Source organism: Myotis yumanensis, unplaced genomic scaffold (assembly GCF_028538775.1).
Source record: "Myotis yumanensis isolate MYYU_CA2020_CCGP unplaced genomic scaffold, mMyoYum1.0.hap1 SCAF_2, whole genome shotgun sequence".
NCBI classification, from domain to species: Eukaryota; Metazoa; Chordata; class Mammalia; order Chiroptera; family Vespertilionidae; genus Myotis; species Myotis yumanensis.
In genome coordinates, this window is record NW_027223753.1 from 37,950,421 (window position 1) to 37,978,034 (window position 27,614).

Sequence of the window (27,614 nt, forward strand, 5' to 3'; positions counted from 1 at the left end):
ACCCCTCCCCGGGAGGGCCAGCCAACCAGGACCCTCCCTGGGGTCCCTCCCCTCTGCCTGCTGAGGGGCTGTTCCTGGTTGTGCGTGGGGCCAGTGAGCCTGGGGCAGAGAGGAGCTGGGGACCTGGCCGACCCTCTGCTCTCATCCCTGCAAGCCGAGCGAGGTGGAAAGGCTGACAGACTGTGGAGGAGGAGAGAAGGCGGGGGCACACAGATGGTCAGGGGAATGGATGGACACAGACAGTTACCTGTGGGCCGGGACCCATAGGTCCCATGCCTCGGGGAGGGTTCATTCTCTGCATTGATCCTCCCATGTTGGGGTGCCCTGCATGAGAGAGTAGATGAGCAGTGAGTGGCAGGGCAGGCAGTAGAGGGAGGAGCCCCTGCGACTCCCCACGCCCCAGCGGCCCACCCATCCCTCTCTACCTTGCTGTCGTGTGGGGTCCATGGAATTGGGCAGCAGTGGCTGTGTCCCAGGAACTCCTCCCGGAGGCTGAAAGAGATGAGACAGGAGCTGAGGGCTGCTCCCCAGGCTGGAGGACAGAGGGGGACACGCCTGCCTGCCCCAGCTCCCCACCTGACCAGCTAGGGCCACTCATGGCCTCCCCAAGACCATTCCTGCTGCCTGCCAGCCGGGGGGAGGTCCCCTGGGGGTGGTAGCCAGCCGGGGGCCTTAGCACCCGTGTGGGTCGGGCTTCGTCTCTGGGCGAGGAACCACTGCTCCGCCCTGCTGCTTTGTGGGCCCGTATCCCGCCGCAGCCGGGTCGCTCTCTGGCCACGCTGCCTGCCGCCACCACTCCTCAGCGGCAACAGCCCCTCCCTCTCACTACCAACCCCCTACCCTGTCTCTCCTTCGCCTCATGGAGATGTAACTCATTTTGTTCTTATCTCTAAACTGTGGGGATCCAGAGACCCACCAGCTAAAACCCTGTAACAATGGGAGGAGGTGGCTTTGAGATGGAGGCAGAGGGGAACGAGGCCCAGAGGCCCCAGGAACCTACTGGCAGAGCCAGAAAGACCACCCGGGACTGCTGAGTCCCTCACGTGAAATGCCACCTCCCCACGCCGGGGGTGCAGAGGCCTCGGAAGTGGGGCAAGCAGGGTGCTGCGAGCCTGCTCCCCAAGCCTGATGCAGGGATGTTACTGTTAGGAAGGCGAAGGCCAGGGGCCATGACTTTCTTGGCACACCTACTAAAATGATTTACTGGGGCCCGGCTGGCGTGGCTCAGTGGTTGAGCGTTGACCTATGAACCAGGAGGTCACAGTTCGATTCCTCGTCAGGACACATGGTTCAATGCCCGGGTTGCAGGATCGATCCCCAGTAGGGAGCGTGCTGGAGGCAGCCGATCTATGATTCTCTCTCATCATTGATGTTTCTCTCTCTCTCTCTCTCTCTCCCCCTTTCCCTTCCTCTCTGAAATCAGTAAAAAAATATATTTTAAAAGTGATTTACTTGGGACTCAAGTTATTTCAGCTGCCATTGCAAAAGAGAGAGTGAGCGCTGGGGTGAAAGTTTACTCTAGAACCCCAGGCCCGAGGACTAGACGCGGGCCCCGCCTTTGAGAGGAAAGGCCTTTGGAAAAGCAGGTCATGGTTTCCCTCCTGCAGATGCCAGTGCTTCCGAGGTGGCACCTGTGATGGGGACCCCCACCCCACCCGCTCACTGCCGTGGGAGGGCTGAATGGGACCCTGGTCTGCCTTTGGCCCAACAATGAACTCCAAACCGGTATTGGAACGAGGTGGTGGGAAGGGAAGGGACCAGTCTTCAGTTCAACTTCCAAATGCAGTGTGTATGGTGTCTAGGGCGGGGGAGGCTTATGGGACGGCCACAGGCCTGGGGAGCACCTGATGTTCATGAAGTGGCACCTTCCGTTTCTACCTGAGGGGGCGGAGGGAGAAGGAACAGGACACTGGGCGACGACACCCAGTCTCTCTCTCCAGTTGGGGTTCAGGCTGCTCTGACCTCTTGCTTTCTCTCAGCCCTGCGTCCTCTCCAAGTCCCCCAGCTCTAAGTCACTTGGCTGGTGTGTGTCTGCCCTCTTGGGGGGCTGGGAGATTTCTTGAGCCTGGTTGCCTCTGAGGCTGTTTGATTTGGGGGGGGGGGGGGGGGGGGGGGTCCCAGGATGTTGAGGTAGATGGAGCAGCTGTGGGGGTTGGGCAATGTTTGGAGGCAGGTAAGAGGCTGGTTCTTACAAGACTTTGTGGCAAGCCAATGACCCTTAGATTCTTGTCCCTCTACGGGCCCTCTCATCGCCCTAAGCCAGGAGGCCATGTGAGCCTGAGCCAGTCCTGCTGCCTCTGCTGCCTCCGCCTGCGCTGGGTGGGGGTAGGCGGGAGGCTTCTGGTGACTGGCAGCCCCAACCGAGTCATTCTCCAAGGAACTCCCAGGGGCAAATCCTCCCCCCCGTTGGAGGACAAAAATTTCTCGAGTTCCCAGGAAACGGGAAAATCGGTGTCACGTTCTGACGGGGGTGGCGGGAGGTTGGGAAGACTGGCTTGTCACACCAGGTAAAGACAACGATTCATTCTCCATTTGCTCCTGGGTACGTGCTCATGACTGACTGACAAATAGAAACACGTTTCCTCTCGTGTCCCTTCACGGCTGGAGGAAGGGCCACAATTATGACAAGAAAGCGTCCTGGGGCAGAGCCGGTTCGGGCCAGGGGAGCCCCGCACAGGCAGAGGGGGAGTCGCAGCTGGGGCCCGGGTGTGCGATGGCGGAGGAGGCCCACTTGCCGACGGGTTAAAACGAAGGCAGGGGCCGCACTTCCACAGCCACGAGAGCTAAATAACAGGTGAGGTGCGGACAGCACTGGCTCCGGAGCGGGAGCTGGACTGGAGCCCAGCTCACAGGGAGACTTCGGACGTCACTGCCCCACCACCCTGACCTCTGTGTCCTCATCTGTGAGGTATCCAGGGGGCCTCCTGCTCACAAAACCAAGTCTCTAATTCTTCTTTCTACATTCGTCTCCTTCATGTCAAGAGAAAATAGGAAAGAAAAGACTTCTGAAGAAAAAAAAAAGGGGGGGGGGGGGAGGAACCCGAGAGGCAAATTAACTTCAAAACCCGGAGGCTGCTGGTTAGAAGCAGCACTCCGTGGTCCCCGCACACCGGCTCACGCGGGGGCCTTCTTGCGGAGCCTTGAGAAGGAAGTAATCCCACTCAGAGAACACTCAGCTAGCTGGCAACCAAGCTCCCAGCTCCAGAGGCGACATGGGCTGGAGGCACTGGAGCTGCTGTCAGGTTTTTTAAGGGCTTTTGCAAGGTCAAAGAATTACACATAAAAAATATTTTGGCATAAAAAGAAATTTCCCTTAAGTTTCTTTAAGGTTTGGTCTGTCCTCAAAAGAGGATATTCATCTGTCCGTCACCAGCTCCACTCCCGCCCCTGGACGGGCTGAACTGGGGCGGGGCCCGGGCCAATTCTCCAGACCACCTAGAACTGCCAGCGCAAGGGGCCAGCACAAGGCGCACACCCCAGGCTGCGGAGTCCTCCCCATAAGCAGACCGCTTTTCTAATTACAGGAACAAACCCTTCCTTGTGACAAGCTGGGTCTGGGAAGCAGGCAGACATTGCTGAAAACTCCCGAGCGTCCTGCTCTGCTGCCTCCCAGGCTCCTGATCTAAGCATTCCTACGGGCCATTTCTCCCCTTAATAGCAGGATTCCATTTACCAGCCTTGGCAATTCGCTAAAGCTTCCAGGAAAAAATGCACATTGTCAATTAACTTCATTAAGGAGGAAGACCCTTTTCCAAGAAGGGGCTGGGAGGGAGAGGGGGGTGTTACCACCTTCCCTGGCAGAGCTGAAACCCTGTGTTCCCACCCCAGCGCTGGTGCTGTGCCCTCCAAGCTCCAGCACTGCTGCCCGAGCTGCCCAAGAGGAGCAGGAAAATGCTGGCCGGGGCTGTACCAGGGCACGGAGTGGACACAGGGCCCTCCCGGGGACCTGCTTGCAAAGCTACCTTGTTAAAACCTGTCCCCCCCACCTCCCAATCCTTTCCTCACATGTTGATGGGAGTCAAAGTCCAACTGGGGTCAAGGGTGGCCGAGTGAGGGGGGAGAGAGAACATGAAGAGGTACCGTACCTGGTTTCCCATTCTGATCGGGGGCCTGGGGCCGCCTGCGTATCGCGGTGACATAAAAGGCTGCAATTACAGGGAATCAGTTCAATGACAGCCTGCGCTCCCGCACAGTGACAAACAACAAATGCGCTCCACTCCACAAAGTCCAGTTTGGTTACAACTAGCCATCTTTTAAATTCTCTTTCTCCCAGTGGCCTCTTCCCTCTGGGCAAAACTTCCTTTGGGCAGAGGGAGCGGTAGGTGCCACCAACATGGGACCCTGCCTCCGCCTCCCTTCACGGAGATCGACTCTGGGTGACGGGGCAGCAGCTGGGACTTGGCACAGGACGCGGACGAACAGTGACATCGATGTGGGCAAGGGAGGGGAACCTCTGCTCTTGGGAAGGGCACACCACAGAATCAGGAAAGGAGCCTAGACGTACGCTCTTCGGGGTGTGCAAAGCTGGACGCGCGCGCACACACACGGAGACCACTGACAGAGGGGTGGGGAGGGGGAGCGAGGGCGGAGGGGACGCACAATGAGAAGGGTGAGGGGACAGCGGCTCCCTAACTCAGTGCAGGGAATGAGCAGGAAAGCTCTCAGCAGCGAGTGCACAAAGAAAAGGCTCGGATGCAGCTTCGATTACAAACGAATGGTTAACCAACTCAAAAACCAAACCAAAAGTGAGAGGAAAAAACAAAAACGCAAAGGCCGCTGACAAGGTCACAGAAATGGCTTTCTCTTCTTTTGGTTTCATATCCAGGTGGGTGTGATGTCCAAGGAATGAAAACTCTCTTTAGAAAATAATATATATATATTTTTTCCAAAAACGCTTCATTTGTCAATCAAGACTCAAAGGCAATGGCAAGAGCACGTTGTGATTTTTGTTTTTCCTCTGCTGGCTCTGTCCTCCTGGTGCCCCGTGCCCCCCGCCGGCCGGGCGGGCGAGCCCAGCGCGTTACCTGACTGTGGGGTCCCATCATGCTGCTGGGATTGTGGGGTGGAGGCTGTGCGTGCGGCGAGGGCTGTGACCCTGGAGGACCCTGTGAGGCCAGACAGTAGAGGCAGGTTATAGATCACAGCACATGGAGAAGCGCAAGAGAAGCTTAAAAGAACAAAAATTAAACCAAAACGAAGGGTGGGCGGCGGGCGTGCGGGTGGCGGGCTCTGGTTGGCGGGGAGGTGCGAGCTGCTGCCTGTGTCGCCAGCTCCTCGGTGGGAAACGGCGGCTGGGAAACGGCGGCGAGCGGGAGGGAGAGAAGCTGATCAACACCTGCCTAGGGACTGACAGGAGGGAAGAATCCAGTCAAGCAAGCTCCTTTCTCAAAGCACAGGAGCAGGGCCCGGCACCGACTGGTGTTGGAGTCGAGTTTGCCATGTTAAATACGTTGGTGGTCGTGGGCGCGGCGAGCACAGTGCACACAGAGTGACCCCGCCTGCCAGGCCTGTGAGAGATCTTGCCCTCAAGGAGCGCCCAGTCTGGAAGGACAGAGGCAGGTCACGGGGACCTAGAGGCCCGGCTACGGATGCTGAAGGAAAACAGACAGAAGGAGCGGGGTGGAGCCCAGACTGAACAAACGGGGAAACGAGAGGAAGAGATGGCTGCGGAGCACCCACTTGGGGCTGGGCACTCATTTACCTTCACTGGAAAGTGGCCCCGTGAGGTGGAGTTTCTCATTTCTATTTTACCGATGGGGAAACTGTGTCTCAAGGGATGAAGGGACTTGGCCACCAACACACGGCTGGTAAATGGCAGAGCCAGGATGAGAAGCCGGGTGGGTCCAAGGCCCACCCCCACCCCCGCAGCCCCGAGCTGGGTGGGCATGTGCAGAATAGGGAGGCAGGGCTGCAGGCCCCTGCCTGCTGGGTGGGCGGGTCGGAGGCTGGGCTTTCCTCTCCAGTGGGGGTGAGCCATCCATGGTTCCAGGCTGACCCCCACAGCCCTCGGCAATGCTGGCCTCGACACCTCCCAGGAGAAAGAGGCAGATGAATTCACTGAAACCATGGGGTTGGTCAAACTGTGGGCTGCAACCCATTAGTGGGTGGCGAAATAATTTAGTGGGTTGCAACCATTGTTTCTTTAAAAAGCTGGGAACGGAATAAGAATATAGAATAAAAGATATTGGAGAGCTTTGTGTGTTCGAAGGCAAATATTTCATTAACTTCTATTTCATTTGTAAATATGTGTGTATGTACTGGGTCACCACATCAAATGTATTTCCTACTGCAAGTCACAAAGAGCATGAAAAGCCCGCCTTCCGGCCCACTCGGGGCCCTCGGAGCCGGACGCCGGTGCTGAGGAGCCCTTCCCTCCCCGTTCACTCTTATCCACCCATGGCTGCTGTTGCCCTTGGAAGTTGCCTTGGAGAAAAATTTAAAACATGCATGGGAATGGGTGTGGTTACATGAAAAGAGACAGGGAGAAAGAATCTCGGAGAGACACGTTTTTCTCCCTCAGAGCCAGGCTGCCCAGCCTCTCACCTGCCCGAGCTGGCGGGTGTGGAGATACAGAGAAGAGGCGAGCAGAGAAAGATGGAGGGGGCCAGGCAGGAACCCCGCCCGGGTGCCACTAAGGACAGGCCTGGATTTTCGTGCCCAAGCCAAGGGCTGCTCACTTCTGGAAAGCTCCGCGGAGCAGATGTTCCCCTACCTGCCATGCTACTAATTTCAACAAGTGTGTGTCTTTCTAGCGGCTGCCAGCAACGGCATGGTTTGTTACCATGAGCAATTTTCTTAATTAACAGACATTAATTAGCCATTTAGCAATTTTGCAAGCATTTGTTTAGCGGCTTTCCTAAACATGAATACCACTGTGATAATGGCACTGATTAGAGGGTCCCCTAATTAACAGTACAGGGAAGGAAAATTGAAATCACATAAATTAAAAAGGAAGGGGAAGTTAATGAAGGCGGGACATATTTGCACCTGCAAGTCTTTTGTACCATAAAACTTGGGTGCAATGTAAACAAATAAGATAATTTGAAGCCAACCCCTGAAAAAGGAAAAAGAAAACGAACAGGAGGAGGGTTCAAGGGTGAGGTCCAGTTGCCAAGAGGGGGCAAAAAGGCCTTCTGTGGGTTCCTCAGCTCTTGGCAAGAAGGGAGCGCCTCCCGCCTCTAACCCTTCACCGCCCCCCTGGAGACAGCCAGTCTTCCTCGGAGCGGCCTGGCTTTGACCAGGTCCCTCGCACCTGGGTGCCCATTAGCCGGGCGAGCTTACTAGTGCAGACTCCATGACTGATGACAGAAAACATAAATAAAGCGCCCAAAAGTGCCTAACGCCAACGGGGGCCTCCATATAGACGGCAGTGCTTACGAAGGGTCAGTACTTGAACCTGTCTAGAGGGCTCGACTGTCTCTTGGACGCCCCAAGGTTCGCAGGCGGCTCTGTGTCTCCCTCGGGGGTCCCTGAGTGTGAGTGGACATGGCTCGGGTCTGCCCCACACAAGTCTGCTCCGGACAGAGGCCTGGTGAGTAGTGAGGCCCAGGCCCGCCTGTGGGGAGCAATGGGGAGTGGGCGAAGTCTGGGGAGGAGCAGCCGCTCAGAAGTCTCCTCTCTGATGGGAGCTGGGGTTCAGAACACCGAGGACAAGGGAACCTGGCCCGACCAGCCGGTCATCCAAAGAGAAAAGCCCACCATGATCTCCACATAGGTCACCTCCCTGGGGGGAAGCTCCTCTGCACCCCGGTCAGCACCGCCAGGCTCTGCTTCTCTCCTCCCAGCACGGCCCCCGCACCACGGGGCTCTGACCGCCAGGCAGCTCCTCCCATTTACAGCGGGTCGCCCACACCACCCAGAGCTCTGTCCTCGGCCTCTGCCACCTCCACTCACCTGGAGCGGTCCCCTCACCACACCTGTGCCAGGGCTCTGTCCCTCAGACGGCACAGCAGAGGGAGGGACCCGGCACCCTGGCACATTCTCAGGAGCAGAGAGCAGGGCCCCATGTTGGGGAAATGCTGCAATAAGAAGTGGTCGTGTGCCCCCCCCACCCCCGGCCTACACACACTCTCAACAAGAGACCAAAGTAGATTTATAGTCTTTCAACTTGCTACCCACTCAGGCAAAAGGCTAGGTAGGAGGCAGACAAAGGATCTTGGTGGAGGATTCTACCTTTGTAGGGATGGAGGCTTCTCTCTTCCCCCAAATCTGAACACATTTAGCAGGTGGGACAGGAGGGAGGTGGAAGGGGAGAGGAGAGGGACTTGAAGCTGACAATACTGATGATTTCCCCCAAAATGGACATCTCCCCAGAGGGGCCCCCAGGCTTCTACTTACTGAAAACTTGAACCAAAATAAGTGTGTTTGGAAGCCTGTTGGCCAGGGCTCGCCTGAGTCCCGCTCCATTTAGACCTGCCTCCTCCGTGGACCTCGGGGCTTTCTGCCTCAGGGGTGCCTCCTCAACGCCCCTGGCTCGGCACAGGGGAGGTGGAGGTGGGCGGACATCCAAGGGGCATAGAATACGAGGCTCGACCAGGGTTGGGGTCCTTACTAGAAGCTCAGAGAGAACCACACCTGACTGGCAGCCCGTTTCCTGCTGGCCGAGATGTCCTGCCACCAACGCCCTTCCTTCACTAACCAGGAGGAAGAGAGGCCCAGCCCAGCGGTGGGACACCCCAGGCCACTGGGGACAGCTGGTGGCACAGCCACACCTCCTGACTCCAGCCCAGGGCTCTCTTCATGACCTCACACCTCCACTCATTGGAGATGAGGGAACAGGGTTTCAATGTGGACTCTGCCACCAACGGGACTTCTGTTCTCTCGTCAGTGAAATGGGTACAGTTATAGTAACAGGAACGGATCCACACGTCCCAGGGGGCGAACGCGGCCTCGGCCTGCATCTGCTCATGAATCCTCCGCCCCTCGAGGAAGGGCTCTCCATCGCTCCACTTTACAGCCCGGGAGCTGAGGCCTAGAAAGGGCAGCCACGTGCCCAGGGCTGCATGACTATTAAATGGTAGAGCTAGATCCCAGTCTGCTGCTGGAGCCCCGGGATCTTAGCGGGTCCACCATCCTACAAGCCGTGAGCAGCAGAGGAAGGACTACTGACGCTGAAGGACTGTGGGGGCACTAGTCACTCACCACATACATCTCACGGCTCCGAAAGCTCCCAGGCCAGTGGGGAGGATGAGGACACAGTGACAAACAAGCTCAAGACAAGGTGACACATAAGCTGTGGCCACAGACGCAGGCCACAGGGCTGAATGAGAACAGCTGGTCAGAGCTCCTGCGTAATAAAGCCCCCTCACTGGGGGCGGGGCGGGGGCGGGGGAGGGGGGACGGGGGACGGGACGACGACTCTAGAAATCCCTCTACTGAGTCTGGGAAAAGGAAGCAGGAGCTGTGCCCACTTCCTGCCCGGGCCCTCACCCTGCCCCAGACCTGTTAATGGACTTGCCATTCTGTCTCAGACGTTCCCAAGATCTCTGACCGGAGATACATCATTCCCACATTTCCTTTCAATTCTTTTTCCTGTAATTTCAACACTGGGTAGTGTTACATCCAGCAGCTTCTGAGAGTCATTAGGAGGGGCCCAGGGAGGCTCTGGGTGGGTGTGACCGAGGCTAACGCAGGGCCGTTTCACTAAAACCCCGGAGCCAGGACACAGGTAAGGGAAAGAGCCTTTGCCCAGCACTGGCTGGCGGGGAGCGAGCATGCCCCAGCACAAGGGTCCAAGGCCTGGAAAAGCACCCAGAACTCTCAGCAGCACCCCCTGTGCCTCCCGGCCACGTCTTCAGGTTCCACCTGAAGCCATCCATCCTCAAGACGGGCTTGTGGCTTCACAGCCACACAGCCCTGGCTTCCAAGCCCAGCTCCTCAGGGCACACTGTGAGTCTACTGGGGGACATTCCACAAGTATCGCGGGGTCGCCAGGGCCAGGGCACAGTGACAGCGGTAGGCACAGAGAAGGTCCCCAGCCTTCCATAGTCCCCAGGCCTCATGCTCCAGGAGACACTCACTGCCCGTTTCCAGGGAGGGCGGGAGCTGGACTTGTTCAAAGCCCATCGTCCTCCTGCGCTAAAGCCTGGATGCTTCCCACCCAGGAGCTCTGCTGATAGCGGCGTCCGCTTCAGTCATTCTGCCTCATCTGTGGGTACCTCGTGGCTGCTCAAGGGCAGGACACTGCCTTGTACCCCACGTGAACACCCAGGGCAGGGCCCAAACAGGGCAGCAAGGCTTGGCCAGCAGGCAGACCCCCACAGCCACAGGTACCTCTAACATTTTTGTGTTCAAGGAAGCAGAAAAAGTCGCTACCAACAGGGTGGCCAAGTTGGTTCCCTGAGCTAGACTCTGGGGTGAGGGAGGACAGCTCCTTAAAATGAAAAATTAGATGAAAAAAACCCACCCCACACTGATTTTTATTTTGAAGGAGAAAATAAAAGCTTTGTGCTACGTTTACTATTTCCGAAACTCACTGCTCCTTCACCACGTCACCCCACTCCCCGCAGCAGCCTTCACCTGCCCAGACATCGTGGGATCGCAGAACCAAGGATCATCTCCAGGCTTTCGGGTGCCGAGGCGAGCCCGGAAGAGAGGGCGGACGAGGACAGGCTGTGGCTTGTGGTGAGCACTGGCCTGGAGAGCCCCAGCCCCAGGGTGGGGATCCTGTCTGGTCGCCTGGGCCTCAGCGTCACCTTTGTAAGACGACGGGCAGGGAGTCCAGGTGACACTCTCCGCAGGAAAGCCACGAGAGGACCGACACCCAGGCAGAAGGAGCTTCGTTACCATTTTGGCCACGTGTGCCTCTCATCTTTGCAGAAGGCCTTCGGGGAACAGGGACTTGAAGTTTTAGGTTGCTAAAAGACGAAATACCCCACACGTCCCTGGCCCTCCCGACTCCTGGGCACACTGGGGACTGGTCTGGGAAGGCTGGGGCGCGGGGTGGGGGGTGGGGGTGTAGTTTATCAACTGGCAGCAGGAGACAGACGACTTGCACTACTGGTGGCCTCTATGATCTGCCTGTTGGGCGTGTCACTTTAAATGAGTGAATATAAAATTACAATTATACACATGGTAAAAGTAAAAGGCATGTGACAGACAATGCAATTTGCTCCTTGGAAGTGAATGGTGACAGAAAATGCTAGCTACCCATTCTGGGGAGAGGGCCGAGGTGTGCCTGAGTGCTGCTGACACCCCAAACCTCGCTCTGCTCCATCCATGGCCTCCCTGGAACGGGAGGCTGACCACCTGGGGGGGGGGGGGGGAGCAGAGCTTTAAATTCTCCCTCCCTTTAACACACAGCTTGCCGAGGAAAGGCTACTTCCTCACTTGGACCCACGGGAACACCTCAGCAGTGGCTTGGACAGCTGCCTTCCTGGCCTCTTCTATCTGTTCCCTCCGGGGACAAGTCTTTTCTGTGTGTCTGTGGGGGGTACAGGCCAGACCTAAAGCCGAGATTACCTACTTGAGGGCAGAGGGAGCTTGAGCCATATTCACGCCCACCCAACGCAAGCCTGACACAGGCACAGCGGGCCCTCAGGGGCCGGGCTGGGCCACACCCACTGGGAAGCAACCACCTGAGGAGGGGGCTCCTGGTTGCCTAGGAGGTGAGCCCACAACAGTCATGGTCCTCTATGGACACTGGACCAGTTTTGCCAGGGAGAAGTCTGGCAAGGGGTGGTGACCCACCTCCCTGGGATGGTGGGAAGTCACCCATGAAAGGGAGCAGGACTGTGCACAATGTCTACCCCCCTGGGGTTACCTCTGTGCAACATCAGAATCCTCCAGGCACTGAGGTGGTCTGAGCAAAGATTACCCAGAGACCCTGTTTCCCCCGAGCACAGACCCCATGACCCCTTCCCCGCGCCTGTCTGAGGAGCCGGGACGGACTGGGCCGCCAGCGAGGGCCGGAGTCCCGCACACCTGAATTCCTTCCCGGGACAGGCCCCTGGACACCCGCAGGAGGCGCTCAGCAAATGTTTTGCTCAAGCGGTCTGAGGCGTGCTATGCCAGTGACAAAAGACAATCAGCAGGCGATGGTTTTCAAAACAAAGGGAGGAAGCACAGCAAATGAAAGTACAGGTAGCGTCCAGATCTAAGTTCTCTCCACACATGCTCCTTGCCTCCTCCCCACCCCCGCCGCCCCCACCTTGTGCACAGGTGGAGAGTCGGATCCCAGAGACATGGACTCACTACCCCAGGTCCAGGCTCGGTTCCCTGTGCCACATGGCACACCCAGAGTGGAGGCAGGGGTCGGCCGCAGCAGGAGGACCCCTAGAGCACACCACGTGTGGAGCTAGCGTAGGAGCTGGCAAACTGTGGTGCTGGGCCAAATCTGGCCTGCCAGCTGTTTTTGTAAATAAAGTTTTATTGAAACACAGCCACTCACTCAGGTACGTAACGGCTGGTTTCAGGACATAAAGGCAGAGTTGAGAAGTTTCAACAGAGACCAGATGGCGCACAAAGCCTAAAATATTTACTATCGGGCCCTTCACAGAAAAAGCTGTCTTACCAAAAACCTGGCATTTACTTCTTTAATGAAGGGACACCACTGACAGGAAGAGCACTCGATGGAGGGGAACGAGCTGCCCCACTGACCCGCGGCTGGCCCAGGCTGGAGGCCGCCCACGGACGCCAGCCCCTGGGAGGGAGACTGCTGACCTGCCTTTTATTCCCACCACGTTCCCAAACTCCTGGCTGGTGAAGCCCACAGAGCTGGCGAGCTGGCCCGCCCAGGAGCCCTTGGAGATCCCAGCACCCGGCCTGGAGCCTGCACTTCACAGAGGCTGTGGCCCGTCCATGCTCTCACCAAGTCTTCCCCCACCCGTTTGGACTCGGAGAGAGACGGCTTTCCACAAGACAAGTCCACAAGCCCCGGCGGCCTGGCCCAGGGCTCCCTTCACCCCAAGGCCTTCACTTGGAAGAAGGAGCCTGTCAGGAAAGGTCAGCTGGGAGCTAACTGAGGCAGAAACAGGACCTGGACCCGGAGCCCACCGTGGTCTCCTGCTGTGTCCCCAGCTCCTAGGACAGAGCCCCCGTTAGCACCCAGCCAGGCACCAGAATGCTCCCGACCCCCAGTGCAGCCCCCTGGCCCTGGGCCCCCTGCAGAGCAGTTTCCTTCTGGGGTGGCGTGATCTCATTCAGGGGGTCCATCCTGATCCACATGATGCCAAGGCGTGTTATTACAGGACTCCTCTGGAATTTTTGTCCTCAAACCTCTTTTGCTACAAGAGCTGAGGAATTTGACCTTTTTTTTTTTTTTTAAAAGGAGAAAAACCTCAGCATGATTCGCAGAGAAGGAAGGTGGGGACAGAAACAAAAGAGGGTCTACCCCCTTAGCCAACTATGAAGAGGCAAAACCTAAACACAGCCCCCGCCCCCGCCCCCAGGCAGGAGAATTTTATGGGGGATCAGACACAGCCACAGTGCGGGTGAGCTGACAACCCACAGAACAGCTCTCGGGCCCAGGGGAAAATTCAATTCTAAGAGAAACCCAAAGTAAAAACCCAGGTCCAAGGGGGGGGAAAGGATAAACCAGCCCAAGCTCTTAATAAACGAGAGGTGAAGGCAGCTGCTGACACCAATCCCTGAGCATCAGATCCACAAAAGTCAGAGACCGGAATCGGTTTAAAGCTCAGGAGAGAGGCCAGGGAGAGGGGCCCGGCTGCTGGGGTCTCAGGGCTGGGGTCTCAGGGCGAGGGAGCACAGCCCAGGCCTCCTAGGTCCAAGATGCTCCCTCCCCTCTCACCAAAAGGGAGCAAAGCCTGAGGGCAGGGGGAGGGGGTGGGAAGCAGGCGGCCAGGAGCTCGCTTCAGCCCCACGGGGCTCCTTGGTGTGGGGCCGGCTCCGCATTAGGGGGCAGCCGAGGCCCACGAAGCCGCTGGGTGCTTTGTTACCGAGCAAATCTCCCAGGCAGGGACTGCTGATGCATAGCTAACAGGGCGGCAGACATTGATTTATGTTCAACTTTCCATTTCATCAGTGAGAGTTACGGCACGACATGTGGAGTTCACGTTTTTCCGGGGGGAGGGGAAGAGCTTGAGTGTGCAGACACAAACAGGCCCGCATGCGTGCACACACGCCAGTCAAGGCCGCAAGGTCCCCCCCCACCCCCCTTCAGGAAGGAGGACGAGGGGCTGAGGGAGCCTGGCACGATAGGAGTAACCTTTTGTCCACTGTTGCTAGGAGCCCGGTGCCGGTCATCTGCCTCCTGGGCAGGCGTTCGGCACCAGGCTGGCTGCCAGGCAGGGCGGGAGCACAGCCTGACCTTTGTGGAGGTGGTGTTGGCAAGAAAGAAAAAGCCGCCCCCCACCCCCCAGCCTTTCCACATAGGCCAGGCGATTGTTGGGGAGGGGGGGCCCAGTGGGCAGGGGGGTGGGGGGGTGGGGGGGGGTGAGGGAGGGAGTAAGTGACCATATCAGCCCGGGCCACAATGCTTTGGAGGGGCCAGGGGTTTATAAAGCCCTCGAGCAGCCTCACAGGACACATGTGCAAACTAAGGCCCAGAGAGGGGAGGATGGCCCCCCAATGGGGGAAATAGCTATTTGGCAGCAGGGCTCACCTTGCCTCGAACCAGGCACCCAACTCCCAGGTGGGGTCTTCAGGCTCAAAGCTCACCACTGGCTTCGTCGCAACAACCAGGAGGGGCTGCCAGCTCAGGAGCCAAGTCAGCTTGGAATGGGGGTTGAGGGGTGGAGAACAGCAGTTGGGGCACCCCGCCTCCTCCTTAATCCTTCTCAGCAGGGGCGACCCTGCCTTCTGTCAGTCTGGAGCCAGACGGCAGGGCCAGGGGCTGCGAGGAGGGGGTGCTTCTGTCCCCACTCACCCAAGACACAGCACCTCACACACAGGCCAATGTATCTATCACACTCCCTGCCCACAGAGAAGCAGACAGGACGAGGCGCTGCGGTCAGAGAGTGGGGCCCAGAAAGGGGAGGGGATGTGCTCCCCAAACAGACAGAGGTTCATAAGCTCTGGATCTCACAGCCCCATGCAGGCCTATTTTCCCTGAGCAACTCTGGCCCACCTGAGCCTCGGTTTCCCCATCCGTACAGTGGGAATGCTATCAGCGCTCAAGCCCACCTTACAGCGTCAAACGAAACGACAGAAGGGGATGCCTTTTCTAATCTGGACAGTGTTCCACCAGCAACTTTAAGAAGGGGCCTGACACTTCCACTCTGGGGCTGCCAGAGAGGGCTAGGCTGGACAGCCACAGCACCACAGGGGGGCCCAGCAGGAGAGAAGGCAGTAGACTCACCCTCTCCCCACCACAACCCCTACCTTTAAGACCTCCCCAGAACCCCGGGCCTCCTCTTGGCTCTCTTCCTCCCCAGCTCCAGCTTCCATGGAGGGGCCATCAGGATCTGGTAGGGAAGTACCGGCCACTACACCAGCTCAGGCCCTGGCCACCTCCAGAGGGGCCGCAGCCTGGACTCCACATCGGCCAGCCTGCTGAGACCCCGGCCCTCCTGCCACTGCTGTTCTTCTTGGGATCATGTCACCTGCATTTTAGAAACCCACGGCTCCCCTGTTTTCAGGTTCAAGTCCTTTGTGAGTCTAGTTCGGGGCTCTCCCGGATCTGCCCTCCCACACCCAGCCCAGCCACCCAGGCCTCCTGCCATCCCAAGCTCACCCTTTTACATCCCATCCTGGCGTCCGGCTGCCTGCCCCCAACTGCCTCCTGCTAGGGCCTCAGCTCAAATATCAGCCCCTGGAGGCAGCCTTACCAGACAGCCCCCAGGCCAGGCTGGCTGCTCCTTTTGCCTGCCCCATGGCATGGACCCTCCATGTAGTTTCTGCCTGTCTCCCCCACCAGACGGTGAGATCTGTGTCTGCTTCCTCAGTGTGCAGTGTTCCCAGGGCTGGGTGACCAGGAGGTGAGTGTCCTTAGAGACCACACCTGGGCTAAGGGCTAATCAACCAGCCTGGCCAGGTCTCACAGTTTATCAAATGGGGATCCGGGTCCCCAATCATCAAATCCTCCCTAGCAGCAGGCTTTGAAAACCTCAAAAACAAGGTGGTTTAATTCTCCCCAAGGCTCCCGAGTCCTACACTGGCCCTGGCCAGCGCAGAGAAGTCCTTCCTGTTGCTGGCTTTCTGGCAGAAGGAATGTCAGTGCACTCGGCTTCGGCTGCCTGCTTCCGCTGGAGGGGACGGCAGGAAATGGACAGTCCTCGGCCAGGCTCTTAGGACCCGCTGAGCTGCTGCACGGGCACGTTCTCATTTACTGGGCTTTGACCCTCCCTGGAAACACTGCACCCCACTCCAAGGCTCACAGTCCCCCAGGCTCTCTGCCAGGCATCTAGTCTCTGCTCGGTTACAACGAGTGGCCAAGGAGCTCACTACTTCACTGTTAATTGGCAAGTGGTAGAAATGTCTTCCCTATCAAGACTCAAACTGGTCTCCTTCTTCTTTTCTCGCCAGGACCCGAATCTAAGGGCTGCGGCCTCACAGAGGCAGAGGCTGAGGACCTTCTACATGCGGAACCTAGATACTCAGTTGTCACCAGTGCCCTGAGGTCGCCGCTCTCCCAGAAAAACCCCAGCTACTTCTGTGGGAGGTGAGAAGTGTTCCCTATAGTCTCAATAGGAAAGGTCCAAGATCGTGGACCTTTTGTTTTCTGGGTCATTTATTTGGTTCCTGGACTGTACACATCACTTGCTCCTTCTCCTCACCCCCATAACTGACAGGAGGGTTCTCTGGAGGAAGACCTCATTGTCTGTCCAAGGTGGCAGGAATGAGGGCTCAGGAATGGGGAATGTGTCAACTCCTACTGCCCCCATCACAGCAGAAAATATGTTCAGAGCAGGATGGGCGGAGCTTTTGGCAAAGGGAGCTGGGTCCCCCAGGGCTGTTTTTCTAGAGAAGGCCCAGTTGTTAGCCCTATGACCTCGGCTGGGTCTCTGCAATGCTGTCCGTCAATGTGTTCAGCAACCAGGCCCTTGCCTCCTCAGAGCCAACGGAGCCGTTGCAGAGTAACTGTCTGCAATGCACACCTAGCCAAGGCATTATCCAGACCTGGTACTCCAGTGCCCACCGGATAGAGCCTGCACCTTCCAACAAAGATCAACAGAAGCCGGCAACCTTTCCAGCTCTCCCACTGTCCCAGCCAGGGCTGTGCTGCCTCCAGGAAGCCTCCCTAATCTCTTATCTGGGCAGGCAAGTCTCTCACTTCCTGCTACAGGGCATGGGCTTACCTGTCAGTCTCTGTGTAGGCTGAGTGCTCATGTGGGCAGACTACGGTTAACTCAGTTCTGGCCTAGAGCCAAGCCCTATGCCTTCACTTCAGTCCCATGACTGACAAACACAGTCCGACCTGCCTTTGAGCCTTCATTCCACATCTACAAATGAGAATTCCGGAGTAAATTGGGGATGGCCAATACGCAGGACATGAACTACTGTTTATGTGCCCCTGCTCATGGTGAACCTGGCCAGTGGGTATCCATTAGGCCTGGACACAGCTTCAGAATCATTCTCAACACAATGTTCTAAGCCGCAGCTACCACCAACCAATCACAGCTGGCATCTGAATGGAAACACTGGCTACTTTCAAGAGAAGATGGCTAGAGATTCCATCTCCTTCCATTCTCCCCATCTTTTTCTCTAGTCTCTTCTTCCTCTAGACTGGGAGGTACTTGCAGATACTGACACTTGGGGCACTAGGAGCGGGACCCAGGAAGCCGGGGTTTAGACTCCCATTATAGCCCTGGGTTGATAACTTTGGGTAGTCACCTTCCTAAGTCTCACTTTCCCAATTAGCCATGCCTCCTCTGCAAAAACAACTGTGATCAAAATGAAAGTAAGTTGCATGTCTAAAAACACTACATAACTGAAAACAATTATTGGAATTTAAAACAAAACAAGAACAAAAACAGCCTGTACCCAGTACTCCCTTCTCCATGACCCCTGCCCTCCTGTAATTCCCCAGCTCTGGGCCTAGACATCCTCATTGGGCAGCGCCTCTCTTAGAGCCACCTTAGGGCCAAGGGCGCTGGGGACCCACCCAGACCACTGGGCCTGGTCAAAGCCAAGCCGAGCTTGCCAGATGTGCAGCCCAACTGACTTAAGCTGCATGAAAAAAAAAAAAAAAAAAAAAAATGCCGCTGCTTGATTATGTAAAATCCATCTGGAGCCAAAGCAGAAAATCCAAATTGGAAGGGCCCTCAGAGACCATCTGTTCTACCTGGCTTCATCTACTGGTGAGGAAACTGCGCCCAGAGATGGGAAGCAACTTGCCTAAAGTCACTCAGCAAGCGTGTGAGAGGAGGTGGGGCACTAACACAGGGGCCTTAGGCTCCAGCTCTGTTCCCCTCCCCACTCCGGAACCCCACCCTTGACCTCCAAGCCTGGTCAGAATGCCAGAGCTAGAGCTTTGGGGCTGGTTTGGCTCCACTCCTGGTAATGTGAGCAACACAAATAAACTCAGTTCAAACATTTCCTGGGGCCCTAGTGGACACCAGGTGCTGGGATGCCAAGATTGAGGCAATCTTTCTACACCGAATACACAGAATTAGAATGGCCTTGCTAAGTTCTACCATGACCCGAGAACCCTACAATATTCCCCAATAGTGAATATGGTTGGGTCCCAAGCCACCTCCCTGTCAGCCCTCAACCTGCTGCTACTAGACACAATCTCATGCACTGGAACCAGGCAGGCACTGTCCACCTCGGAAACCGAACATCACGTAAGAAAGAGTAAACAGACGGAGGCCAGACCTTCTGACCCCAGGAGCAGCCTCACAGCCTGGCAGTCAGAGGCCTGAGGAAGGGAGTCAGTCCCATTTGTTGCTTCCCGAGGAGCCAGAATGGGGTGGGGGTGTGGCGCACAACGGACAGCTGCTCCCTCCTACCCACCGCCCTGGCAGGCTTCTAAATTTAGCACCAACTGGGGGTGGAGTGCTGACCTGAAAACTGGGCTGGCCACTTTGGGACAGGGTCTGGCCAAAGCTGCATCAGCCAACCCAGGCTGCTCCTCAGTGCAAAGACCCTGCTACAGCAGAGCTGCCTGCCCAGGCCGTGGCCAAGCGGGGGAAGAAGTGCAATTGTTGGCTGCAGATAAAACCCTGGATACCATCTCTACTTCCCTTCTAATATCAGAGTGGCTGCCTGCAAGATGAGTGAGGGGCAGGGCCGGCAATCAATAACTAATATTCCTGTTGTGAGCTGGCCTGCTCCGGAAATGGGAAGCCGCTAACTCTTGCCAGAATGATACCCTTTCCCCTTAGCAGTGACCCAGCCCGAGGGGTTCAGCATCATGGCCAGGAAGGACCCCATCCACCTTCATTTGACTGATGGGGAAATGATGCCCTCGGATGGGTGGGGTGTTGGTCAAAGTTCCCCAGGAAGCAGAGGGGCCAGGGCACCCAGCTCTGCTCAATGGTTCAGGCAGCTCTTGACTGTTTAGCCTGACAGCGGATCAGACAATACCTCAAGTCAAGAGGGTCCAAAAGCCACCCCTGTGTGATGGTGGTTGGTGGCAGCTAAATAAGGACAGGAATCAGTCTGGACTTTCTGACCACACACCCCTGAACGTCACAGGGGAGGGCCCAAGAAGTATGTCTGGAATTAAGCCTTAACCATGGGCAATTATACCAAAGCAGGAAGCAGGGAGCTACCCACATATCAGGCAGACCTCGCTTTGCCCCAGACTCAGGCCAAAATAGAAGTTAATGGCCTATTTTTAAAAATACAGCTATTGCCCACCTCTTCCCACCATCAGCACTGGCACCCAGATGACAGCCAGCCTCAACAGGGATGCACACAGGTGGAGCCTGGTCCCTGGGTGGGCTCGGCCCACCAGGCAGGAAAGCCACATCTGCATTCGATCAAGGGCATCCTGGCATCCTGAGAAAGAAGCCCCCAGACAGAACACCTGTGGGCAAGGCCACCAGCTGGGTGCGGAATGCCCTGGGTGCAGGGGCCAGAAGACGGCTGTCCCGTGGTATGGATGACCATCTCAGATCGCAGCCCTTGGATTTCCCTCTGGGAGAAAGGGAGAGCCTACCTGGCTCCTGTCTTCCTTGGACCCACGGGTTTCCAAGGATTTTTAATGTTTCACTCTCTTTGAAGTCTGGCCCCTCTTCCCAATGCCTGTGGCCTTACCACAAGTTGAGCCCCAGGCCATGCCCGGTCTAGTCCAACCTGGAACCTACACACTGAGTTCTGAGGCCGTACCCACTTCTACCCCTGGGACAAGATCCCAGTTTGGGCAGCATGCTAGGAATGCATACACCATGGGTGGCCACCCACTGCCTTGAACCACCATCCCTATTCCCTCTCACTCCCCTGACCACCACCTTGGTGGGCCATATGCTATTTGTTTCCAGGTAACATCCATATTTCAGTGCCTCCCTTCTTGTCTGGTGGAGCAGTGTGTCCTAACCCTCCTGTCCTGGAAGTTAACATCCATCAAAAAGTGAAATCTTGCAAAGCAAAAGTGTCTTCTAGATCGAATCCTATCCTTTACGTCCCTAAGAGGTATCCACCCCACGTTTGCTCGGATACTCCAGGGCCAGGGAGCTCCTGCCTCCTGCAGCCCGCGACTCACTGCTGGGCACATGGTGTGAAATTCTGGCTTCCACTGAGCACCAGTGTCCTTGGACTCTGCCTCACTGGGCACAGCTGAGAATTCGTGGGCTCCACAGAAAAATCTTTGCCTTCTTTTCCACACAAGTGCGTCTTCCGTATTCTTATCTGGAAGCGCTCACCTTGCAAAGGCCCGGGGAACCCGGGCAGGTTCTCAAGCCCAGCCACAGACAGGTTTGAAAGAATGGGATGCTACACTCAAGAGCTTCATCATAAAAGTTCCGTCCAGCTCTGCATGCCGACACCTCTCCAAGACAGTACTTCCTGGTCTCAATCTGGTTTAAATGGAATGAGCCCCTCAAAGGGGAGTGCACAGGAGGAGGAGGAGGAGGAGGAGGAGGAGGAGGAGGAGGAAGAGGAGGAGGAGGAGGAGGAGGAGGCACAAAGGAGGTGGCAGCCACACCCAATCCTGACAACATAGAGCCCTTGAGAGCCCAACAAGGTGTCTTTTGGAAAAGGCCAGACTCTCGACCGACGTGGGATCTGCTCCTGCCTCTGGCGGGCCGAGTGCGGGCACAGATGCTCGTGGGGTGCCGTCTGTGATCGCACTCGGAAAAAATCAAGTGGTTAACCAGAGGGAAAGGACTCTGAGACCTGCCAGGATGGTGGGTTTTTGTTTTTTTACATTACGCCTAAGGTTTGTAGTTTGGACAGGCAAAGTAAACAATGACAACGACAGCAGCAACAAAACAGAAACAAAGAACGGTTTACTAGTTTAAGAAAAAGAACGCCTTTGTTAAAAGACAGCTCCACGTGGGCTTGGAAGCAGCCCGCCGCCTGCCTGACCAGGGGGGCTGCGTCTGACTGTGAAGCGGGCGTGAAGAAAACAAACTCCAGCACAGGCAGGAGGAGTCTGCTCTCCATCTCTTTTCTCCCCTCCTTGGTTTTTGGAAGGGGTGGAGAAAGGGATGGGAAGGGAAGGGCTCGAACCAGCATAAAGCAACGGTATTTAGACCATGGCAAACTGAGCTACTACTTACTCCTCTCTCTCTCCCTCCCTCCCTCCCTCCCGCCGGAGACTGGCTTGGAGTGAAAGGAGCACAGGACCAACCCAGGGCCCAGCACATACCTGAAAGAAACCCGGTGGGATGGGGCCTCCAGGCATCCCATCATTGGGGGGAATGTTGCCAAGCACCGGGCTTGGGGCTGCTGCTGCACTCTGTGGAGACAGGAAGGCGAAGAGTTAGAGAGGCTGCACCCATGACGAGAGAATTCTGACCTCCTGCCCCCACCTCCTGAGAGACATTATTCCCATCTCCTTGTCTGCCTACATCCTCCACAGACCCTCCTCAATACTGCCCTTCCTAGGCAAGTGATGAATTCTGAGCCTCCATCTCCTCGTCTCTCAAATGGGAGAATGCCCACCATGTTGCACGCACACTGCAGAGCTGTAGTGGGTGGCCAGCATGTTGTAGCTGCTATGAATGCAAGGAGGCCCTGCTTCACCCACTCGGCTGCTTTACGAAGCTCCTCAGGGCAGGTGAGTGCTTCCTGAGCGTCTGTACCCTCTCTAAGAGGCTGGCATGTTGCACAGAGGAGAAGCCTAATAAATACCCACAACTTAATGAGGAAACAGACAGCCCAGCTGGGAAAGGTCCCTGGAGGGGCTGAGGGAGGGCAGGTGTGTTTTTGGTCCTGTCAGGGTCCCGGTGCTGTAGGACAGGAGGTGCACAGTGTGTGTGTGTGTGTGTGTGTGTGTGTGTGTGTGTTTTGGGGGTGGGGGGCATCATTACTTTTCCTTTTAAAGGCTGCTATTCTGGCATTTACCTGGTACATCTGCCTCAACAAATGCCTCCCAGGGGTGAACAGACGCTGCTCGCCTCAGCCTGGCCTCCTTCCAGACAATCTGTGTCCCACCTGTTCATGTGGTCAGCAAGTCTGTGCCTGGCCCTGTGCTTGCACAGGCCAGGGCGGGCTGCTCAGGACAACACAGACCCGACCGCCCTGCCTGGGCCTGTGCCCTGCTCCTCCCCACCCATCCTAAAGCTCCCAGGTGCTCCTCCTGTAGGAAGCCCACCTCAGGCCTTAGTGGTCTCCAAACCCCACCAGGACCAAGGATCTGGAACGGAGTCACTAATCATCTCCCAAGGGTCTGACTGGTTCTGAGGCAAGAGTGAGCCCCGGGGGTCAGGAATGCCTCTTTTTCTCTCATAAATGCAGCCTGCCACCACCTTGAAGAAGTCACTTCTTCCCTTTCCTCAGCCAGAAAATAGAAATCAGGCAACTCCTGACTTCCAACTCTGACGGAAGGATGAGGCAATGTGTGAATCCCACAAACACATTCCATGCCGCAAGGTGAACAGACTCAGGGGTCCAAGCGCTGGAGCCTGTACCAGTAGGGGTGGCGTGGGCAAGCCAGCTGGCCTTTTTGCAGGAGTTTCCTATAAAGAGTGGCGGTGGCTGCTGTCCCTCCTGTTCGTCAGGGTTGTAGAGGATTAAGCGAGCTGTGTTTTGTAAACTGGGAAAGCTCAATAATTTGGAAGCAAGGAGGACTTGGTATGGGCACACAGTAGGTATTTTAACAGACCCTAAGTAAAGAAAATGGGGTAGAGTTGGGCTGACCACTCTGGCCCAATGTTTCAAAAATGATTCTGCCAATAGAAAAGCAACCCTTCCTCTCTGTCATTAAAGAGGTTCTGACAACCATCCTGTAATGCAGCGATTTTCATCTCATGACACTATTACCAAAATTCTGCGACTGGCCAAAGAAAAGGTCCAATTTTGATTCATTCACACTTGATGGCTATTGTTGTGTTAGCTTTTGTCATTTTTTTACTTGACAATCTAAGGGAAAAGAATTCAGTGCCCTGAGTAAATAGTCAGGTATTGCATATTTTAAAAATTCATGCAGCCATTGGCTGCTGTAATGTGTTGCAAACATCCCAAACATTACAGATTAGGCTTTCCCACCTGCCTAGGTTTGAGGCCACAGTCCCACTCACAAGAAGAAGAAGCCACCCAGTCCTGTTATCTGGGATGAAGGCCGCCTGGGGGAATATGCCAGGTTATCCAATAGCTACACTGCTTGTTTGGCGATTCTGTGAAAAGTGTGAAAATGCAACTTTTCGTGATGTACAGCCAACAATGACTCCTCAGCAGCAGGAGCAGAAAAGTTTAAAAAACAACGGGGAGAGGTAAACACCCACCTATATTTTCTTCCAGTTCTTTCAAAGACTGGTTTTACATTTAACTCTTTAATCCTTCAGGATGTCACTTTGGTAAAGAATATGACTACTCCTCAAATAGTCAATTGCAATTGCCCCAGTCATTTTAAACCAGAGACAAAATTCTTACAAAGGGCTATTTCTGAGCATTTGAATTCTCTCCTATGTCTCTAAGAGTCCATTCAAATTATCGGTTTTACAATGTGTTTTATTATCTCCTTTAATTCTTTAATAGAAGTTTTCTTGTTTATTTTTATCTACTTATCCCTCCAAACTTCAGATCATTTATAAAAGTCACCTCCCCTCCCAAAAGAAAAAAGTTATTCTAGACAGGGGTGAGCAAACGAAACACAGGGTTTGCTCTCATATTATTATTTATTTATTATTGTATTATTTGACTTCTTACCATCATTATTGTTATTTTTTTGTAACCTTTCTTATGATTTATCTTTTCATTGATGATGGCTGATAATTTACCCAACCACTAACGAAAGTGGATACTGCCGGGGCCGGTTTGGCTCAGTGGATGGAGCGTCGGCCTGCGGACTGGGGGGTCCCTGGTTCGATTCCGGTCAAGGGCATGTGCCTGGGTTGCGGGCGCATCCCCAGTGGGGGATGTGCAGGGGGCAGCTAATCGATGTTTCTCTCTCATCGATGTTTCTGGCTCTCTGTCTCTCTCCCTTCCTCTCAGTAAAGGATCAATAAAATATATTTTAAAAAAAATACACATTTAAAAAAAAAAAAAAAGAAAGAAAGAAAGTGGATACTTAAACCTGCGTTTGCCCACTCCTATATATAAAAATTTAAAGGAGAGAGAACCGACATCTTTCCAAAATAGAGGCACCCTCCTAAGATCTGGTCTCTGCTATTTAGTTCCGTCATTATTCAAGTCCCCCCAAGAATGATTAGAAAGTGAGTGGGAGCGGCTATCAGTTTGGGAAAGCCAAACCCTCTTTTGTGGAGCTGATTTGTTCTTGGGATGAGGATGGGAAGGGTGTGGCTCCCACGGAGGGGTGGGGGGATCTGGTGGAGGCCCAGCCCTGGTGGTGTGGATGGTGGAAACCATCTGGCCTGAGGCTCAGGAAAGGCTGGTGCTTTCACACCATCTCTCCCTGGACCCTCAAAATGGTCCTCTGAGGCAGACACAAGCACCCCCACTTTACAGGTGAAGAAACAAACACCCGTGGAGAGCCAGCTCAAGACACCCTTTTCCATGTGCCTTCTTCAGAGTCCAGACCTACTTACTCTTCCTCAGCCTTCAGAAGCAATGCTTTGTGTATAAAGAAAGATCTGGAAAGCTTCACCAATTCAGTTCTTTAAATTAGCATATATCATTTAATTTAAAACACTGCCCTATTTTAGAACACAGCAAAGTGAAAAAAAAAAAAAACTGGTCACTGTAATTTGTTAAATAATGTCATGAGCACCCCCCCCCCCCAATTAAGTGGCCAAAAAAAACATGATTTTGTAACTGAAACTATTAATATAGATGTATCATTATTTAATCAATTAAAATAGCCGGCATTATATCGGTATTTGCTAACCTACTAATTACAGATTGGCATCTGACTTATCTTTGGATCACTTCCTTTTGAAATGGTTTACACTGGCCATCTGTGGATCTACTTTTATGGTAAAACATTCATGCCCTTTGCTATCTGGGTATGTGACTTTTTTCCTTTGTGATATAGAAGAGCTCTTTATATATTATGAATACAACATAAATATATCTTATAATTTTTTTAAAAAAACCCTTTTAAATGAAAACTTGAACCTGGGAGCATGGCTCACTCCAAGATCTCATTTTCCACGAAATCAGGAAGGAGTCAGGGGTTCCAGAAACTGGGGGTGGGTGGGTGGTCCACAGTCCGTTGAATGTCAGGGCTGGGTGGCCATGGTTCTAGTAAGTGGATCGTGTGATTCTCTGGCATCTGGGTGGAGCAAGGACTTCTGCTCCCCATCAGTACGAGGCAGGCCATGTTAGCAGTAACTAAGGTGGCAGGAAGCCGAGGAGATGACTTGTCATTTAAAGCCTCCTCCAGCAGCAGCATTAAGTAGCCTGCAGTGCTTAAATCTGTATCCTCAATTATGACAGTTATTGCTATTCTTTGATTATGAAGTGAAAAATATGTGACTAATGAAAACTTTCCAAAGGACAGAACATCATAAAAAAAAAAAAAAAAAAAAGAACAGCAGCAACCAGAGTTATAGGGTGAAAAAAGGTTTAAGAAATAATCATTTCTCACAAAATCCAATCCAAGGGACCCCCCACATACACACACATATCTATTAACATGACACTGCCCCCCTTCACTTCCATAGCAAGGGCTTTGCCCATTTCAATGTGGGCATACAGCAGGTGTTCAATAAATGATTATGACTTTTATTATTCAAAGACCTGCTCAAACCTGGCCATCTGGAGCCAGGCCTTTCCAGATTGCTAGGAATCGGCCTCTCCCTGCGGTTTCCAACTCTGACTTAGAGTTCCATTAAGGCACTCAGCAAAGCGTCTCATGTGAGTTTTCTCTAAAAACACAAAACCCAAACTGAAACCCCCTGACACTCACTGAGGCCTACAGCTGGCTGGGGCTGTGGTAGCTGCATAGGATGGAAGTCACCACTGGAGCAGGAGAGGAAAGAGTGCTGAACTCGGAAGCCAGAGAGGACCCCACCACCACACACACACACACACACACACACACACACACACACACACACACTGACTCAGTCATAGCTGGGACCCCATGGACAGATCCTTTCTCACTTCTGGCCTCAGTGTCCTCACATGTCAGGTGGAGGAGTCAGAGAAGATGACTTCGAGCTGCTCTCCCCAGGTCAGTCAGTCCACACACCTGGGGGGCGGGGGGGAGGGGGGGTAGGGACTGGCAACAGCAGCTCACACATGAACAGGCAGGCGATCTTCGTTCCAGAGGACCCTGCATGTTACCTCTCCTCCGTGCATTATAGAACACGCAGAGATCAGAGATTACAAACCACCCATTGGAGCCTGAGATAACAGCGATGACATTTGGGCTCCCCCCACCCCAGGCCCTCCTCGCCAACATTACCCACATATGCACATGTACATGGACTAAAAAGGCAGAATCCAATTAGGCATGCAGTTTGGTAACTCATGCATTTTTACAAAACTAACTTAAAATTCTTTCTAAATAGAAAACAGGCCTTGCAGGGTGGTGTGGCTCACTCCAGTCAGCTGCCTCCTCAAAGCCTCTTGGGTAGAGTCAACTGGAAAAGTCCCAGGTGCCTTCAGACAAATGCCTGAAGCTCTGAAAGAATTTCAGTTTTGTTCACAGCCAGGGAGACTTCCAAGGAGGGCTGATCCCACAACTTTCTCCCTAAAGAGGTTTCTCTGTGACCCCAGAGTGGCTCCACAACCACACACAAGCCAGCTGGTTGCACAGGTCCACGCCAACTGCAGGAACCCCCACTATCCAAATCTGTTTTTCAGGAGTGAGGAGTGCCTGAGCACCTCCCCTGCCCTAGAGCAAGTATATTCTCTCCCCCTCCCTGGTGGAAAAGCGGGGTTCAAACCGGCCTTGCAATCTGAGCGACGGTGAGGAGCCCTGAAAGCTGTGCTAAGGGACTGGGCTTTCTGCTGCAGCACCAGGGAAGAATTCTGAGCAGAAGAGTGGCCCCTGAGAACCCTGCCTTACCCGGTACCAAGTACCAAGCATCCCCGACAAACCTTCCAACACCCAGAGAACCCAAGGCTCCAAGAATGAACAGACTTGGCAAGCCCTGCTGTGGGGCCGGGCCCTTTCCTCACTCCCTGCAAGAAGTCCCCTGTAGAGGAACCAACACAGCTCCTAGCAGCCTCCCATCTAGTATTGTAGTATCCCGTGGGAG

General features: G+C 54.7%; 1 protein-coding gene across 6 annotated transcripts in view; it reads right to left on the reverse strand.

Annotated features, from left to right (window-relative positions):
- The window catches only part of SSBP3 (single stranded DNA binding protein 3), a 149,152-nt gene that overhangs the window by 13,867 nt on the left and 107,671 nt on the right, over positions 1-27,614 (reverse strand). For 2 of the 6 annotated variants that reach the window (XM_070405194.1, XM_070405195.1), the window contains exons 5-9: positions 21,653-21,742; positions 5,025-5,105; positions 4,086-4,145; positions 426-492; positions 248-324 (exon numbers count right to left, since the gene is read on the reverse strand). In XM_070405194.1, the coding sequence (XP_070261295.1) occupies positions 248-324; positions 426-492; positions 4,086-4,145; positions 5,025-5,105; positions 21,653-21,742 (375 nt within the window). The remainder of the gene's footprint in view (positions 1-247; positions 325-425; positions 493-4,085; positions 4,146-5,024; positions 5,106-21,652; positions 21,743-27,614) is intronic. The other 4 variants (XM_070405196.1, XM_070405197.1, XM_070405198.1 and 1 more) reach the window with 2 other exon arrangements.